This window comes from Rattus norvegicus, chromosome 6, assembly GCF_036323735.1.
Source record: "Rattus norvegicus strain BN/NHsdMcwi chromosome 6, GRCr8, whole genome shotgun sequence".
Taxonomy (NCBI): Eukaryota; Metazoa; Chordata; class Mammalia; order Rodentia; family Muridae; genus Rattus; species Rattus norvegicus.
The window spans coordinates 106,342,556-106,362,375 of record NC_086024.1 but is presented as its reverse complement, the minus strand read 5'-3'; the positions used below and the strand labels follow the sequence as shown (position 1 = coordinate 106,362,375).

General features: G+C 44.6%; 1 protein-coding gene across 1 annotated transcript; it reads left to right on the top strand.

Annotated features, from left to right (window-relative positions):
• Window positions 1–4,431: 4,431 nt before the first annotated feature.
• Window positions 4,432–18,057, top strand: Slc10a1 (solute carrier family 10 member 1). The gene is made up of 5 exons (NM_017047.2): window positions 4,432–4,908; window positions 11,775–11,985; window positions 14,045–14,223; window positions 15,853–16,049; window positions 17,458–18,057. The coding sequence occupies exons 1-5, from the start codon at window positions 4,553–4,555 to the stop codon at window positions 17,601–17,603; spliced, it is 1,089 nt and encodes a 362-aa protein (NP_058743.1). The 5' UTR covers window positions 4,432–4,552; the 3' UTR covers window positions 17,604–18,057.
• Window positions 18,058–19,820: the final 1,763 nt, after the last annotated feature.

The window sequence follows — 19,820 nt, the reverse complement described above, 5'->3', positions numbered from 1 at the left end:
CTGATGGGGGTTGGTCCAGATACTGATGGGGCTGATGTCTATGGCAGCCAGCAATTAAAAAAAAATTACTCCACAGACTTTTCCCTGAAGGGACAAAATGTAACTTACTGTGGCTGCCACTCCCTGTGGCCAGCAAAAAACTCTGAACTCTTAACTCCTTGGGGGCCATCGAGAAAGAAAAGAGGGAAAATTCATACACACACACACACACACACACACACACACACACACACACACACAAAGGATGAAGCAAAAGGCAGACTTCAAAAACTTCATACATACAAATACATGCAGACAGACATATACATATTCACACACTGACTGGATGGAGCAAAGTTCCAGCAAGCAGGCTCCAAGCATTTCACACATAGACGTATGTACATATGTACACACACACACACACACACACACACACACACACACACAGTTGGTGGATGGAGCAAACTCCAATATACACCCACACAAGTTTTACACATACAGATTTACACATACAGATTTAACCCATTAGAACAGATTTAACCCATTTAGAACATCTTCAACCCATTCCCACACAAACTTTACATACACACATATACATACACATACATATATACTTATATACATATATGCATACAGACACATAATTGGTAAGTGAAAGGAACAATGTTCCAACTTTATTTTTTCTCCCATGGCTTCTATATCCCAGCCAAATCTTTCAAGCGGTTCAAAATTACAAGGTGATTACATTTTAGCTTTCTTCTAGTGAATGACTATGAAAAAACCAGTATGTTCCCCCATACCTTTCACAAGAAATAACATTGCACAGTACAGGCAAAGAAAACAAATTATTCCCAAGCACCCATGAACATCGGTAACTAAGCTGTTATAGATTAACAAAGTGTGAGACGCACGGTAGTTTGCTCAGCCAAGTTTCTCTTATTGTAGTTACAAAGAAAGGATTCATTAGTTTATTGTTTATCTTTAGAGGTAATCTTATAAGAATTATAAAAGAGCTACAAATCTAAACCATTGTATAAAATTCAGTTATGTCTACTTTAAAACCTCAGGATGCACATCTACTCATCAGCAGTTCTTATTAAATTATATCAGGAAGGTGAGGGTAAAATAGGTGTAAGACGTCAGCCAGTGTTACCATTGTTCTTGTTCCCCGACCATAAAGGGTCCTAGCTTAACTAATAAGAGTGTGCCTTTCTGAACTTCAATTTGTTCCCTAAGATTTTCTACATCAGAGCCAGTAGCAAATACATCTCAACCTGGCTTCACTGACAATTTTATTTTTCCAAATGCTCTCTAAGGGTGGTGGTCATTGCTGACAATCTACATCTCTAAGTTCTTTCTTAGGGTGGTGACTGCACCATTAATCTGCTCCAGCAGCAATGGCTCCGAAAGATCAAGCACTATTGTGAGTGACAGAGATACTGCCCAGTGAGGGACTGGAAACCCCTTTAGAGCTTCCACACAGTTAGTTCTTAGATTAAGAGGGAGCTCCACAGCAGCATGAAGTCCTTGGGACATGTAGTCCTCAGGGTGATGCCTAGACAGAGGAGCACCCATTGTGGCTGGGTTCACACCAATGGGGGTTTGGGGGGGACACCACAGTCCATCTGTCATTCTTTCTGCATGGCCCTGGGCAACCAATCAAATGATGGTGGCCAGAAAACAGAGAGAAAGAATGCCTACCTGTGTTGGCTTTCTCCAAAGAGAGAAAGCAGCCTCCTTCAGGATACCCCTAGTACTCAGAATGGCTAGCTGTGGATCTCCCTCTCCTCGGGGACCATCAGCCACAGGTCCATGATAGCAGGGAGAGCAGAAGCAGAGAGCAGGGTTTGGACAGCCATGAGTATGATGGAAGGACTTCTAGGAGTCAGTTTCAGTGAGACAATTTGTGATGGCTTGAATGTGCTTGGCCCAGGGAGTGGCACTATTAGGAGGTGTGGCCTTGTTGGAGTGGGTGTGGTCTTGTTGGAGGAAGTGTGTCATTGTGGACGTGGGCTTTAAGACACTCATCCTAGCTGCCTGGAAGCCAGTAGCCTTCAGATGAAGATGTAGAACTCACACCATGCCTGCCTGGATGCTGCCATGCTCCTGCCTTGATGATAATGGACTGAACCTCTGAACCTGTAAGCCAGCCCCAATTAAATGTTGTCCTTATAAGAGTTGCCTTGGTCATGGTGTCTCTTCCCAGTAGTAAAACCCTAAGACATAGCTCAACTTTATTGTTTCAGGGGTAGGATAAGGGCTCTTAGGGTTACATTAAGGCAGGAGGGCTGATTGACACCTAATTATCACTTAGCGGCAAAAGCTCAGGGGGACTTAGGTGCTGAAATCATGCAGTGTTTACAGGAAGCTCTGAACAGAGTTGTCCTCCAGATAATGTCAGGCACCTGCTCAGAGACACTCTCCAGATGAAGTCAGAGGAAAGGGGGAAGCCCCTCTGAGAAAGGGACTCCTCCATTTTGCATCAAGCTTGGAGAGCTACCCAGACATGGTGGACTGCTACCTTAATCACATCGTCTTCCAACAATTAGCATCCACATACACTGCCCAGCCCTCTGCCAGCCCTCTGCCAGCCCTTCTCTTGAGCCCAGTCCAACTCAAACATCAGGAAAACATCCACATCAGAGACTCTCCAAGGAGAAGGGATCAGAAACTTCTCCAAGGGAAGTTTCATGTTGCCTAGGGCCAGCGTCCATGCTGTGCACCGTACAACTCCGGGGAGCAGCTGCCTCATGGGTGTGATGTTGGTCTGTGTGGACTACATTTGAATCCTCATCTGTACATGGTTCCAGAGGCCACCAATGCCATTGCTGAAATCTCTCACTTTCTTTTCTTTTTTCTTTTTTAGTTTATCTTAAATATATGTATGGGAAAGGGAGGGGAGGCACCATGTGTTAGTATGGGTACCTGTGGAGGCCAGAAGAGAAGATCAGATCCCTTGAAGTTGGAGTTGCAGGTGGTTTAATCCTCCTAACATGGATACTGGGAACCAAACCTACAAGAGCAAGAGTGTGAAGGAGCTCTTGTTTCCAAGTAATTAACACTAAGCCACAAACTTGTCACTACCCCAAACCACAGTAGCCTATTCACTCTGCGTGGGAAAGGAAGAGACATGAGCACCATAGGTTCAAGTCCATGTGGGCTACATGTTAAGACCAAAATAAAATGATTATGCATTATCCCAGATCTCAGCAATTAGAAGGCCACAAGGCTAGGGGTTCCCAACAGCCGAGAGGAAACTGTACATCTGACAGACCGACTCTATCTCACTGCTGAGGTGAGTGGGGGGGAGTGAGGCCCAGGATGGCTGTACCTGCCTCTCTCACGCTGCTGCTGAGGTGTGCCTCCCACCTGGCTTCCATCGTGAGGGACAGGGTGCAGCATGCAAAAAAATAAAGCCATTGGGAGCATCGTAAGAAAAGACTGCCCATCTGAAATGCCCAAAATGAGCGTGCACACCCCACCTGCCCAAGGACCTGGTAACTTCCTAGAAGATCAGAAGTTGTCATTCTTGGAAAAATAACAATGCCTCATGGGAAAGTGGTTCATAGATCAGTCTTTAGAAACCCCTCTACATGTGTACCTCGGGGTACTCAGCTGGAACATTCCAGGATCTGGTTCTGCCCGAAGCCCATGTCCTGGTCAGTATTCAACAGTCAATAAAGCTTGCTTTAAATATGGCCCAAAATAGTGGAATTAATTTCCTATCTGGTAAATCTCAAGATTAACACAGCCTCACCTCCTTCTCAAAAGTTTCTCGATACCATGGATACCTCAGGCCCCAGTTAGTTGGTCTTCACAACTGGAGCTTCCTGTGAGCTGTGCTTTGCATAGTCTCCAGGCTTCCAAGAGCCCAGTGCACCTCAGAAAGTTTTTCCCCCTCTGGAGATAAGTAAGTCTTTCAAGGATTCATGGTGCCCCACCACCAACACCAATACCAACACCAACAGGACACGTACGTTCCAGATATGGGCACAAAACAAGGTGTCAGAGGAAGAAAGTCGTGGCCACATCCTCTCCTGAAGACAGCAACACCGCATCCCCCCATCCTGTCCCATGGCCCTCTAGCCTTTGCCACTTAGAGGAGGAAAACAAAGGCAAAACAGTCTCTTTCTCTTGACAACAGATGGTGACTCACTGGGCATAGGGAAGGCACCTTTACTCAGGAAACAGCCTGAAGCCTCAGAGACCGAGCTTGAAGCAGGAACTGAAGGGAAAAGTAGACCTGCTTTGTTGCAGGTCATGGGTGGGTCTCAGAAGCACTATGAGGAAAGTATGCGCAGAAGGGGAAGAGTCAACCCTGGGCTGGGTATGAGTGCCACCAGGCAGTCACAGAGGTCAGGAAACTTGAGCAAGGTAGGAGATCCGGGGCATAAGGTTATGGGCTCTTATAACCACAACTGTGGTTCTGCTGGTTAATCTTTTATTTGCCCACAGCCACATTTTGTCCACAAACTCTGTCCTGAAAGGGGACTGACTGAAGAAAACATCCAGCAAGCTCTGGGCAAGGAAGGACAGCAGCAGAGAGCGAGGGCCGTGTTCGCTGTGCCAGAGGATGGAGGTGCACAACGTATCAGCCCCTTTCAATTTCTCCCTGCCGCCTGGCTTTGGCCACCGGGCCACAGACAAGGCGCTTAGCATCATCCTGGTGTTAATGTTGCTGCTTATCATGCTCTCACTGGGCTGCACCATGGAATTCAGCAAGATCAAGGCTCACTTGTGGAAGCCCAAAGGGGTGATCGTTGCCTTGGTGGCCCAGTTTGGCATCATGCCCCTCGCTGCTTTTCTTCTCGGCAAGATCTTTCACCTGAGCAACATTGAAGCTCTGGCCATCCTCATCTGTGGCTGCTCTCCCGGGGGGAACTTGTCCAACCTCTTCACCCTGGCCATGAAGGGGGACATGAACCTCAGGTAGGACAGAGGGTTAGGAGGGAGCAGTGTGGCATGGGGTGCTGCAAAGATGTCATGATCTGGAGAAGATCTATGCCGGAGCTAGGAGAGGGGGGTGTAAGAGCTGGATTGAGGTTGGTGTTGAATGCCAAAGGCTTATGCTAAGTTGGGGCAGGCTCTGGAGTTTCTTTGCTTTAAAAATCACAAGTAAAAAACATTAAGCTGGTCCAGAGGTAGGTTAGACACCCCTAAACTCCCTGAAGTCTCTACAGGACCACTGTAAAGGAGATTTCAATGAAAGAGTACCTCAGAACTGCAGGCAGCTGAATGTGACATGGTGTATCAGTTCTGAGACTGAAAATCTAAAAGGGGCCATAATGGGTCCAGAACACTCCAGGCAGGCCAACGTGACTGGGAACCAAACAAACATTTTAAATTCCTGCAGAGAAGAGATTCCAAAGGCTCTTTCTCCAGTATCTGGGCATCCAGAGTATCTGCTAAGACCCTTCAGATGTGTCAGATGTGGTGAGATTGCCATCCAAAGAAACCTCATGTAGAATTGAGGTCCCAGCAGTTGCCCAGGTTAGACTGGGCTTCACTCAGTATAACAAGCAGGGAAAAGGCTAACAATAGCCTGAGCCTAGAACATCCTGACCAGAAACCAGTGAGGTCTCACTCTGAAGAGCCGGACTCCTCAGGCTTGGTGGATTATCTGTCCTTCATACAGCTGCAACCAACAGCAGTGAATGCCCAGGAGAGAAGGCCCTCTCAGCTCGCTTGGGCAGCCCACACCATGGCTGAACTCACCACAGAAACACAGCCTCGGACTTAAGCCAGTCTCCCTCTGGGCTTGCTCTCAGTGGAGACGTTCAGTGTCAAGTAAAGGAGGGAACCCAAAGCCAATCTACTTGGTTCCGTGGCCACCTTGCCTGTGACTAAACTTTACAAGGAAAACCAACCAAGAAGTCTCTCCTGATGAGGCAAGGCAGCATGAGGGCAACTAGAAGGAGGGGCAAGACATTAGTCATGCTGTCCTGTAAGCCTTATCTGTCTCCAAGATGTCCAGGTTAAACCTCAGCTCTGGTGCAGAAGGAATTCGTAGTCGCATTAGTCAGAAAGGGGGCACTCTGGGGATCTGTGTATCTGTGGAAGCAGCCGATAGGACAGCATGAAGGATAACGGGTAAGTTTTTAAGTGTAACCAAGTATCACATTCTCATCAACTGGTGGCTGTTAATGATGCCCCTCTCTAATCAGCCCCACTAGGAGGCCCTAGGAGGCCTCCCACTGCACCTAGCTTGTTGTAAGATCAAGGAGATGGCTCCTGCACTGTGCTCAGTGTTTGGTTTTAGATCCCAGACTCTACCAGGAGCATTGGTGCAGCCACCGTTTGCCAAAGCCTCTTCCTCCTAAGCAAACCTGTCATTCGCATACACATTAACCAGGCCTCAGATCCCACTGGCAGACTTTCAATCCCAGCTGTCCTGAAAAGTTCCTACGTGCAATATTATAGCAATGGCAGCAATGCTGAGAACCACTCACGAAACACTCTTTTCGACAAAGTCAAATTTTAAACTTATTTTTTTTTTTTTTTGGTTCTTTTTTTCGGAGCTGGGGACTGAACCCAGGGCCTTGCGCTTCCTAGGTAAGCGCTCTACCACTGAGCTAAATCCCCAGCCCCAACTTATTTTTTTTTTTATGTGTATGTATGTCTCTTTGCACTGTGTGCCTAGTACCCAAGAGAGACAGAAGAGGGCACTGGATCCCCCTAGAACTAGAGTTCCAGATGGCTGTGAATGGCTACGTGGGTGTTCGCAATCAAACCCAAATCAGCTGAAGAGCAGCTAGTAATCTTAACCACTGAGCCGTTTCTCCAGCCCCTCCCCCAGCAAAGTCCAGTTTTAATCCCTCGATACTCATGTTGTCCGCCGTATATACGTCCTGCACTGGTCCTTGTTTTGGCGACTGACACGGATTGGTAACATACAGGAGGGAGTGCCATAACCAACCACATTCACAGATGAGGAAAGGCTTAGCACCTCTGGTCAGGGGCTGGCTGGCTTTAGAGCTGGTGCGTCTATAGATGTCTTGAGAGCTAGCCTGTTCATTGACAGAGTGATTGGAAGCTGCCTACCAGTCTCAAAGGCACTGGCCTCTCTGAACAGACTTAATGTACTGTACAGGAAAAAATTCATGCCATCACAGCTTCCTGCTTTTTGCTGGCTTAGTTTGGTTTTGGCTTTGACTTTTCAAGACAGGGTCTGTGGACTCACTTTGTAGACCAGGCTGGCCTCGAACTCAGAGATCCACATGCCTCTGCCTCCCAAGAGCTGAGATTAAAGGCATGTGCCACCATGCCTGGCTGCTTTTCCTTTTTAAAATAAATCTATAGGTATGAATGCTTCACCTGAATGTATGTAAAGACACTTGTATGTCCTGGTGCCCATGGAGACCAGAAGAGGGCACTGGATCCCCCTGAAACTGGAGCTATAGATGGTTGAGTCACTGTGTGGGTGCTGGGAGTTGAACCCTGGTCCTCAGGAAGAGCAGCCAGTGCTTTTAGCAGCTGAGCCATCTCTTCAGCCCCAAGCTTTCTGCTCTTCAAGAGAAGATTGAGTCGCCATTTTTAGGTGAACTCTCCAAATTTTCAAACATCATCAAGTCATCCAAATATATCTAAAAGGCTGTGCAAAGCAAGCAGTGTCCAAGAGTCAAATGTGGCTCCTAGGCCTACTTTGAGGCCTCTCTTTAAGCTCAGAATGTCCCAGAGTTAGAAGTAAATGGTGAGACTCTTATTGTTTTACTCCTTAGGAAACAGAAGTCAAGAAACCTGCCAAAGATCTCCCGATAGCTGGGCAAAAGTTGTGTCCAGAGCCAGCTCAGGGCCCTCTCACCGTTATTCTGTCTTCCAAATAGATTAAGTCTGAGATGGGACCAGCAGGCAACCAAGCAGGGCAGCTCCTACCTCACAGATGCCTAGGCTAGCCAAAATGAGCATCGTGGAGAGAGCCTGGGCTACTCTTCCCTCCTCAAGCTCCCCAGCTCCTTTTAACCTGCTGATCCCATTGCAGAGCCCGAGCCAGCAGCTAGGGAAGCAACGATCCCTACAAGTTGCCCACTGTCACACAGGAAGCCATTGGGATCCCAACACATTTCCCGCTTCACCATAGGGTCTGGTTGGTCACTTCCCGGTGTCCTCAGCAAGTGCATCTGATCCTTCATTCCTTCTGAGTTTACAGATTCCCAAAAGTAGGGCCTAGGCGATGCACTCAATCTTATGCAAGAGGCTGGGTACAATGGCGCAAGCCTGTCGTTCCTGCTACCTGGGGGCTGAGGTGGGAGGATGCTTGAGTCCATCTCAAAATAACTTATAAAGTAAGGTACAACCGTGTAATACCAGCCCTGGGAAAGTGAAGGAAGATCACTCTTAGTACACATAAGATTCTGTCTGAAAAAGCAAAAATAATTAAGAACATATGGAGGAAGGAAAAAATCAAAACACAAACATGTCATCCGTCCCACCGTAACCAGAAACCAGGTCCACAGTGTTGTGATGGCTCCAATCTCAAGGGCTAGAACCTGAAGGTCACCCCCCATCTGGGTTATTCAGGATAAACTGAAGATCACAACAGTCACAGACACCGGCAGCTTGGGGATGGATACCTCTGACAGCCCCGGGTACCTGTGATTGCAGAGCAAATACCTGAGCGTCTAGGAACACAGCTCCAGAGTCTTAGAACATACTCCCGAACTCCTGTCACACCAAGCCAGAGCAAGCATGATTTCTCTGGACACGAAAACACACACACAATTTATAAGCTGTTCTTCTACAGAGAGACCAATAGCTTGCACAGAAGCCCTCATAGACTTCACCTCAATCTCATTCCCTCTACACCACCTCTAAGGGAGTACCTCCCAGCACCTGGCTCCCCATCTCCAAGAACATTTTATACATTTTTTTGTTATTGTTTTGTTTTGCTTTACGTTGTTTGAGATTGAATTTCATGTAGCCCAGGCTAGCTTTGAACTCAACTGAAGATGACTTTGAACTTCTGATCTTCCTGCCCCCACTTGACTGCTGAGATTACAAGCCTCTATCACCCCCCCCCCTTTTTTTTTCTTTTTTTCAGAGCGGAAGACCAAACCCAGGGCCTTGCGCTTGCTAGGCAAGCGCTCTACCCCTGAGCTAAATCCCCAACACCCCACCCCACCCCCTTTTTTAATGTGTGTGCCTATATGTGGTACATGTATGTATGTGTCCATGTATGTCTGGACCATATGTATGTCTGTGTGTGTGTGTGTGTGTGTGTGTGTGTGTGTGTGTGTGCGCCTCACACCAATCCTCAATGGAGAGAACACCCTTGTGAACAAGCCAATTCTATGGAGGCATTTCCTCAGTTAAGACTCCTCCTTCCCAGATGACCCTCACTTGTGACACAAAAACCAGCCGGCACAGCTAGGATGTCAATACAATAACTACTGCGTGTATTTGAACAGCGTGTGGGTTGTGGCATTCACTCATCCGTTGTGAGACAGCCCTGATTTCATGGCCTGCTTCATAGGCATGGCTCCCTTGCTCCCAAGTGAGAGCACCTGGAGTAAACGCAGGAACTGGAATCACGGGACTCCCACATCTTCAGCAAGGGAGCTGGACCTAACTCCATTTCACTCTTCCTCAAGCGGGGAATCTGAGTTTTCTATTTATTTAGAATCATCAGCTTTGTCATGGCCTGCTTGCTTCTTGAGACATGGTTTCTCCTTGTAGCCCTGGCTATCCAGGAACCTGCTCTGGAGACTAAGCTGGCCTCGAGAGTGGATTGAATATATTGTCTCTTCACAGCATGGACTCACATGCATGTTTAATGATGCCTCGCACAGTGCTTCTAACCTAGGCAACTCGTTTTTTTCTTGACTAAAGGTTTAATATATTCTTTACTGTTTATAAAGATATTTCCTATGTTTTTTGAAAAACTTGAAAATATTTGCCTTTCACATGGAAACCTTAAGTCAACTTAGAACTTGTTTTTATAAGTAACCCGGTCTTTTTTTTTTTCAAAGATTTATTTTATGTTTGTGAATACACTGTCGCTGTCTTCAGACACATAAGAGAGCATCAGATCCCATTACAGATGGCTGTGAGCCACCATGTGGTTGCTGGGAATTGAACTCAGGACCTCTGGAAGAGCAGTCAGTGTTCTTAACCACTGAGCCATCTCCCCAGCCCTAAAATCAGCTTTCAAATCAACAAAATTTTCAAACTCTGCACTGCATTTATACACGTTTGTGTTGTGGGGTGTGGTGTGTGTGCACTTGCACATATATTTTGTCTACTTGTGTAGGGTACAAATGAACCACGGGCCTGCCTGGTGCCCTCTCTACAGGGGGTCAGATCTCCCTGGAACTGCAATTACAAATAGTTGTGAGCTGTCATATGGGGTCTGAGTGGCCATGTAGGTGCTGGGAATTGAATCCAGGTCCTCTGGAAGCTGCCAGTGCTAACGGGCGACATTCCCAGCATTTACACACAAAGTTTGAGACTATTTATTTTGGCTTATACTTCCAGAAGGATCAAATCCACCAGAATAGGGAAGACATGGCAAGAGGTAGGGAAGGGAGGATGGTAGGCATGGGAAGTTGGATGATTTTCATCTACATATTAAATTAAAATGTAGTAAAAGCAACCAGAAATGGGGTCAGGCTACAGGATCTCAAAGGCCACCCACAGTGACACACATCCTCCATCAAAGCTCTCCCTCCTGAGGTCATATAACCTTCCCTAATAGCATCACCAAGTGGGAATCAAATGTTCAAGTACACGATTTCTCACCCAAACTTCACCCACTATCATGATCTTGTCTCATTGCACCATGACTATGACACAGACAGTTCTTATTTAGGTCTCTTCTTACCTTTCTAATTTCCTCAGTAAAAACCTTTTATCTCCTTGAAACTCATTTCTAATTTTTCATATAATTTTGTGATTATAAATGCCATCTTTTGAAAAAATCTATTGTCTGATCCCAATTAGACTGCTCACGTTTATCTTACCTTGCTCATGTTTATAATCCTCTTAATTCTTAATCGTTATGATGGAAAATTTCCTGTATCCATCATTGGACCCCCCAAAAAAAGTTTATATTCTCTTCTTACACATTTCCACTTCTCTTCCTGTGTGAACTGCAATGTATGACGTGATAACGGATTGTCTTCGACCTTTTATTATAGATCTTTAAAGCTGCTTACCACTAAACTTTTTAATAATAAACCTTTTATAGGCATCATTCCAGTTAGGATACTCCAATGCTGGTATACTAAATTTTTATAACATTAAATCTTGTTAATGTTTTTCTTCATCTGTCTTAATTAGGGTTTCTAATCTTGATCTACTAGCGTGTCCAAAAGCAACTTGAGGAGGAAAGGGTTCATTTTGCTGACACTTCCACATCACAGCCCACCACTGAAGGAAGTCAAGACAAGAACTTGAAACTGAAGCAGAGGCCATGGAGGAGTGCTGCTTACTGGCTTGCTCCTTGTGGCTTGCTCAGTCTGCTATCCTATAGCATCCAGCTTCCCAGGGCTGGTGCCCTAGTGAGGTGGGCCCTCCCACACCAATCAAGAAAATGCCTTTTATTTGAGTCAGATGCACCTTCTCCATTGATATATGGGGTTTGAAGGAGTTGGACAGGCTTGGGCTTCTTTTATCTTCGTCAACCACTGACTGTGCAATAAGTCAAAACCCTTCTAGTATTCAGCTTCTCTATAAGCAAAAGAACAGTACGTTTACCGCCCAAGAGAGCACAAGGTGTTCAGCACGGTGGGTGCCAGGCGCAGAAGGAACTGAAACCTCTAACTGGCTTTTCCTTTGTTCCTCCCATGTCTACTGCTCAGCATCGTGATGACCACCTGCTCCAGCTTCAGTGCCTTGGGCATGATGCCACTCCTCTTATACGTCTACAGCAAAGGCATCTACGATGGAGACCTTAAGGACAAGGTGCCCTACAAAGGCATTATGATATCACTAGTCATAGTTCTCATTCCTTGCACCATAGGGATCGTCCTCAAGTCCAAAAGGCCACACTATGTACCCTACATCCTTAAGGTAAGAACTAAGGGCCCTGTACGAGTACAGTAACTGAGTAATTACCACCACACAGGCTGCCTAGGGAGGTTCACTCTAGCTGTCCTAGTTGAATGCAGGGTCATTTGGCAAGGGCAACAGGTCATGAGCCCTTGGGGTCATGTAAACTCGTCCCAAGACAGAACAGGATATAGCACTTGACCACTAAGCCTTTTCTTCACATCCTAAGGTTCCACATCCTGAGGCCACAGTACATCCTAGCAGCATCACCCCTTGATCTGCTTTAAGATGTGGACATGTAGGGAGATGGTGACAACACTCAAATCAGACTTCCCTTCCTGATTATAAATGTAACAATAAGTCTATCCTTGGTGTATCTACTGCTTTATGGGACTATAACATGCATAGTTTTTTTTTTAAGAGTCAGGAGAAAGTGAACACTGTACACACACGTGTACACACACACACACACACACACACACACACACACACACACACACACGTTCACACACACCTTCATATAATTAAAACAAATTAAACCTAAGCTCCTTGATGCTTAAAGTCTCTACCATACACTTGAGAGCTGGGTCTTCTGAGTTTATCATTTGAAAAAAGTTACATACAAGAGAAATAAAATCCAACAATAGCAGGCAAACAAGTCTGGTAGTCTTTAAGACTTGTGCCAGACACAGAGGTTGGGATTTACAAAGGCCAGGCAAATAGAAAACAACAGGGCAAACTTGGAGGATTTCCCTAGCTAGAAGAGACCGAGAGGAAGCATACACACTTCCAGCATTTCCTGTCCAGGGTGAAGGAAGAAAGACCACTGCTTGCCCTTAGAAGAATGTGAGACTCCAACATTCCTCCAAGAACTCAGCTTTGTCAGCTTCTTCTATATAGTAAGTTGGCCAGCCTGGGCCACACTGGCTGCAGCAAAACAAGTGAACATCCACACAGGAATAAAAAGGAAACTAAGACATCAACATAAACACTACAAAGTAACATGGTAACTGACTTTCTTTTTTTTTTGCCACTTTATTCAAGATTAAAAGCAGAGACTTAAACTTACATATTTTTGTCATTTTGAAGCATGCTGCAAAAAAGCATGGAAACACTCTGAAAGCTTACATCCTATGTCTCATGACGAAAACATTAAGCAGTCATTTCTCCAGAACCCACCTAGTAAAGTTGTGTACAAGATGTCATTGTAAAGTTAACTTTTATTCTAAAACCATGCCACTACCCCCAATAAATTGCTTTTACAGTACTTACCTGTGGGAGCGGGGGAGTGGCACGGCAGACTTGCAGAGTTTACAACGCTAGGACACATTTTTGAAACTTTCTCATCTAGTTTCCAGGTCACACAAGCAAGCTGACTTTTTAGGGTTACACATCATTTGGAGTAAAAAGGTTGACTACCTGGTTCAAGCAACCACCATGTGTATGTGCTTTGCTTTAAATGAATCTTGGCAATTTCCTAATGTACAGTTCACCCTGAAGCAGTGGTTCTCAACCTTCCTAATGCTGCACCCTCAAGTACAGTTCATGTTGCAGTGAACCCCAACAATAAATTATTTTTATTGCTACTTAACTAATTTTGCTAATATCCGTATTTTCTAATCGTCTTAGGGGACCTAAGGGTGAAAGGGTCACTCGATCCCTTTGGGGGGTCGCTATCCACAAGTTGAGAAAGGCTGAAACATTTAAGTCTCTCCCTGTAATGGAAGCTGAGAAATATGACTGGTTCTAACCAGCTCCAAAATATGTGTATGGAGTCTTGTGCAAATGTATACATATGGACTAAAATGTTCTCAGCTTCATGGGACCAGAATCTCATCCCTTCCCAACTACACACTTCATTAAGAACTTCACAGCTCTCTGGAGCTATGTGAAAAGCAGCTGGCTGTGCTTGGCTGAATTTTAGTCATTAAAGTATTAGCCAAATATTTTTCTAACTACTAATAAGAAATCCAAAGAAATGGGAAGATAAAGGTTTTCAAATTCCATTTCCTACCATGTCTCCTCACTCCTCTGTGCCCACTCCCAGCCTTCTGATGGTCTCTTTTGTCCCCATGTCCAGGGAGGCATGATCATCACCTTCCTCCTCTCTGTGGCTGTCACAGCCCTCTCTGTCATCAATGTGGGCAACAGCATCATGTTCGTCATGACACCACACTTACTGGCTACCTCCTCCCTGATGCCCTTCTCTGGCTTTCTGATGGGTTACATTCTCTCTGCTCTCTTCCAACTCAATCCAAGGTAGGTGGTCTAGGACCCACTGTCCTCAGAGTCTCTTAAGTCTCTTTGGAAAGGATAAAGAATAAGGAAGCTTGAGATATGGGCAGCACATTTTCCTAGCATATGTTCCAAGGCACCAACTAACCAAGAGCCTTGGGCAATGAGAAATACAGGGGGGTTGGGAGGAGAATGGGAGGGTGGTAAAGGCAAAGTGTGCCCTCTCTCCCAACCTTGAAATAGCCCCTGGGAGTTCGAAGGCCCTGGAGTAGCTTTAATGTCAATGCTAATACTTTCTTTCCTTGCCCATTCTTATTCTAACAAGGCTTGAATCCAAAGTTATGCTAAATGGTACTGCAAGCTCAAGTCTTTAGCTAGAGTGCAACCAACTCATAAACACAGTCACTGTAAAATAACATTCAACCAGAGGGTCTGTGGGAAGGGAGCCTTTCCTCCTGTCAGCCTACACAGCCACTGTAAAAAAACATTCAACCTGAGGGTCTGTGGGAAGGGAGCCTTTCCTCCTGTCAGCCTAAACAGGTATTTGTGGGAGTCTAAAACATTAGTACAATGGTTCTCAACCTTCCTAATGCTGCAACCCTTTAATATACTTCCTCATATTATATGTAATGACCCCACCATAAAATTATTTTTGTCACTACTTCGTAACAAATTTTGCTATGAATCGTCTGTTTTCCAAAAGTCTTAGGCAACCCCTGAAAGAGTCATCCACCCCCCAAAAAGGGTAGTGACCTACAAGTTGTGAGCTGATGCATTAGTAGAATCCCCCCGCCCCCTACATTTTAAGAGAAACTTATTTCCAAAACACAAAATCCACTATTACAACCTTGTTGATAAAGATGAAATGACTGTGCTTGTATCACCCAGGCAAAAGGCTGCGCATAACCACAGTACTACATACAGTCCTACTACTTCTGGGAGCTACAGAGCACAATGGCCACAGCACCAAGGGCCCTCAGAGTGATCCTCTGTAACACACTAAATACCATAAGTACTTTAACACACAGGTGAATGTGTGTAAGTAAAACATCCTGCTCTTCAACCCACAAAATGTAAAGCAAAATTGGGGGAGCAAGTTCCAAAGATACATAATGGGGCTAATGTTTAATTACAAGGTCTAGAATTAAAGATACATAAACTACAAAGAGGCCCAGGATGAAGTCTGCAACATTTCAATCTCCCACTATCTGATCAAAGTACAACTGTTAAGACTAATTAATATAACGTGCTAATAAAGGATACTGGCTTCTTCCGGTTTCACCTGCCAGTCACCTTCAAATTTAAACTTAGCAATTCTGTAAGAGCAGACAAAATTTCCCAACTATTCAAAGGCCTCCTCGGGGCTGGAGGAATGTAGCTCAGTGGTAGAGTACATGCCTAGTATAGACAAGGCCAAGTAGTCCCAAGTATTCATGTGTGCAAACAGGCACAAGCACATACATGTGCTTACTCATGCATGCATGCAACACAGCCTTTATAAACTCTCTGTACCTTTTCAACACTATCACTCTTGGGGTTGAATCCCATCTTCCTATGCTGGATGCTGTAGGACTAAAGCATCAGAAGGGGAAGGGGCAGGCCCAAGAGCTGCCCACTGTCTTGTTGAGCACTGCTTTTCTCCCCCACTCACAGCTGCAGACGCACCATCAGCATGGAAACAGGATTCCAAAACATTCAACTCTGTTCTACCATCCTCAATGTGACCTTCCCCCCTGAAGTCATTGGGCCACTTTTCTTCTTTCCTCTCCTCTACATGATTTTCCAGCTTGCAGAAGGACTTCTCATCATCATTATCTTCCGGTGCTATGAGAAAATCAAGCCTCCAAAGGGTGAGTATTGAATCATCTCCCTCGAATACTGCCGCTACATTGGACCTGAGCTACCAACAAGAGGTAGCCCCCAAGTGCTCAAATTCAACATTATGTACTGTGTCCAGCCATGTCTTTTTAGTACTGGAGATCAAACCCAGAACCTTAGGTATGCTAAGAAAGCATTCAACCAGAGTTACCTCCACAGAAACCTGTCTTTTAAACAAAAATTCTATTTTTAAACAAAAAAATCTATGTCCTAACCCAATTTCCTCTACTGCATATTTGCAAAACCAAGGATGAGATTCTTTTTTGACCCCAGGAACTGTGAACTGCACCTCAAGACAGATACCAAACTTTGGTGACATCATCACACTATATTAGCAAATGCCAGTGTTCCCTTTGCAATCGTCATCTTGGTTATCAGGAAAAGAGCTGTTCACTCTACATAACCACCAACTGCTTTGGTTCAAACGTTGCTGAGTCTCAGCTAACACTTGTAACAGACAGCACAGGAGATGGCAGAGACATCAAGGTTCCAGGTTTAAAGTTGTAGTCCCAGAAAGATCTGTAATAACCTTGAATGTGATAGTCTAGAAAATTCCAATCTGTGAAACCTAAGAGAGCCAATACTTAAAACCCCAGCACCAAAACTGAAAGAAAACTATCTGACCCATTTCTTCTACTGTAGAGGGAGAGCATGGAGGACTCTGACTCCTACCTTCAAAGTCCCTCACCACTACCACCTTTGGGGGAGGGGGAGGCACACTCAGGCTGAGGAAGGTAGGGGTTGGGCAGTTTGAAGTCTGATCATTCAAAAGCTTTCTTCCTACCTTGCAAGTCCTTCAGAATTTAAGTCACTATTACTCACCTAAACCTACCTTTGCTCTACTTCCTATGTGTACACGAGTTGTTACAGTGATGAAAATACCACACAGAACATCTTACTGTAGTGCACCACATTAGGGATCTCAAAGGAAAAGCAAATCTTCCTGAAAGGGAGGAGATGGTGGATACAAATACAGAGCGCTCCCTCAAGAGTTCTTGCATTTGGCTGTCTGTCTTAGCTATTTTTCTCAGGAAAGTTTGAAAGTTTGCTGTGAGCTGAGTTTATTAGGTTTACAGTTTCAGAGGATTAGAGTTCATTATCATCACGACAAAGAGCATGGACTGGCAGGCAGGCAGGGCACTGGAGCAGTAAATGAGCATAAATGAGCCTGATCCATAAACAGGCAAAGGCTAATGGGAATGGAATGACATGCAGGCTTTTGAAACCTCAAAAGCCCAACCCCAATGAGCCACACCTCCAACAAGGCCATACCTAATCCTCAAGCAGCTCCTCCAAGTGAAAACCAAGCATTCAAATGAGCCCATAGGGACCATCCTCATCCAAGCCAGTTTTACACTCATTCTCTCTTTAACCTTACAGACCAAACAAAAATTACCTACAAAGCTGCTGCAACTGAGGATGCTACTCCAGCAGCTCTGGAAAAAGGTACCCACAATGGGAATATTCCTCCTCTCCAACCTGGTCCTTCCCCTAATGGCCTGAATTCTGGTCAGATGGCAAATTAGAATGTGAAACTTCGAAGCAGCAAGAAAAGGAACGAACGTCGACGTTGCCGGAATGTTTGTCTAGCACTTCGGGCAAACCATCAGAACCATGGAGCCATGAACTGAGACAGAAGGGCATCTATCTATCCAGTAACTGTAACCCATACCAATTTGCTTTTTGTTTAAATTTTCTATTTAAAAGATAAACAAGAATTAGGCAAAAATGTTCCTGCCTATAATCCCGATGCTCAGAAACTCAAGATCAACCTTAAGTATACAAAACAAGACTGTCTCAAGAAACCAAAAACACTTTTCAGTGGCTATGAACTCTATGAAAGCTGAACCAAACAGCTTCATCTGATAAACATTAACTTCACTATTTCCAAACTTTCCAGTAAGCAGGTGTTTTGTTCATTAAACATCCACAACCTGCTTCATGTTACTCAAAATGAAATAAAGTGCAACTCCTAGTTCTAACTTACCAAAAGAATCTTTTTTTTCCCCCTTTGCCACATGACTTGGGTTCAATTACAATCAATACCAAGCAGACAAAGAGGAACAAAAGCAAATAGGCCGGGTTGGGGATTTGGCTCAGGGGTAGAGCGCTTGCCTAGCAAGCGCAAGGCCCTGGGTTCAGTCCCCAGCTCCGGAAAAAAGAAAAAAAAAAAAAAAAGAAAAAGAAAAAAAAAATAGAAAAAGAAAAAAAAAAAGCAAATAGGCCAAAATTGCCACCCACTACGAAGGGTTTCAAATACCAGAAAGCAAGAATTCTTAAAAACAGAGTAACAAGCCGACACAATTCCACTTCACACCCATTCTACCAATTTACAATCGGTGGCATCAAGCACTCCAAAACCTTGGGAGAACTAGACGGAAAAATATTCAAACCGCTATATTCTATGAAATCTAAACATTTTTCACTGTTTACTCAGACACTAAAAACACTGAAAGATGAATAAACTACCCATTGCATACAGTTAAACATGGTAAACTACTCTTTGTATTTCCCATCAGTGTACAACTGAAGCCACATCAGGGTACCTGTTTGACAAATCTGCAGGATTAACAAGCACTTAAGAATGGACAAATCGGGGCTGGGGATTTAGCTCAGTGGTAGAGCGCTTACCTAGGAAGCGCAAGGCCCTGGGTTCGGTCCCCAGCTCCAAAAAAAAGAACCAAAAAAAAAAAAAAAAAAAAAAAAGAATGGACAAATCAGGTTCACCTTTACGTGTTTCTTAAAATGGCACAGTGGCAGACCACTTGAAAGCACTTGCCTCGGTCTGAAGGCAGTCTGCGTTACACTGTACCAAGCAAAGCACAGCACCAGTCTGTTAGTGCAGTCTAACACAAGCATCTTTGGGCCGGTCATCAGCTACATTAGGTTCAAAGCCAGCCCAGTTATACAACAGTGCCAATAAGCAACGTAAAAAATATTTAATTTTTTTACATTTTGGGGCTCATCTGCTCAATGCCTTCTCTAAATATCCAAATGAATCTATGTACAAGATGTGATAAACTAAAAACCAATCTAAGCCTTCAGGAAAGGCTGACCTGGGGCTTCAAACTATCCTTAGAAATAGATTTAAAAAAAAACAAAGAAAACTAATCCTAAAATATCCTTTCATAAGTCTATCGAGGCTGTGGTGGCACATGCTGCACTGGCGAGTACAGGGGTTAAAGGCCAGTTTGGTCTATATAATACATAGCACAAGCCAGACAGTGAGACTCTCATCTCAAAAATTATCACTAACCTCTCCAATCTCAGGTCTTAGTACTTTAATACTTCAACCTGTCAGTTCCCTTAGTGTACTAGAAAGGATGGCTGGTAGAGAATGCTAGGTTCTGCCAGTGTTATGTCAACAGTTCCCCGGGTAAACAAGCACACCACTACTCCTAGATCTAGCCTGTTAAGGATCAACTACCGTCCGTGATCTGAGTTCTCAAATCTTTTCCCAAAACTCATCCCAAAATGCCAGCTCTCATTCCCTGACTCCCACTTTGAGACAAGCTTTTTTTAACTTTTATTCCCCAGTAAGTATGCCTGTCTAGTCCTAAGGTATAAAACCAGAAATCCTGGATCTTTAATTAGTCCTTTGAAAAGCCCCTAAATTTCCTATAACACATTTTTGAGGATTTACTCAACTCCAAAAGCACTCAAATATTAAGACGTTCTGCTATCAAATGCTTACCAAATTAGCACCTGACAACTAAGCCTTCAAGATGAGCAACATTTCCTAC

Bases quoted from the DNA above. Each gene is read 5' to 3' on its own strand.
- Slc10a1 (NM_017047.2), top strand. From the start codon at position 4,553: ATGGAGGTGCACAACGTATCAGCCCCTTTCAATTTCTCCCTGCCGCCT. The intron at 4,909-11,774 runs GTAGGACAGAGG...TCTACTGCTCAG, and splicing joins AAGGGGGACATGAACCTCAG to CATCGTGATGACCACCTGCT. The intron at 16,050-17,457 runs GTGAGTATTGAA...TTAACCTTACAG, and splicing joins GAAAATCAAGCCTCCAAAGG to ACCAAACAAAAATTACCTAC.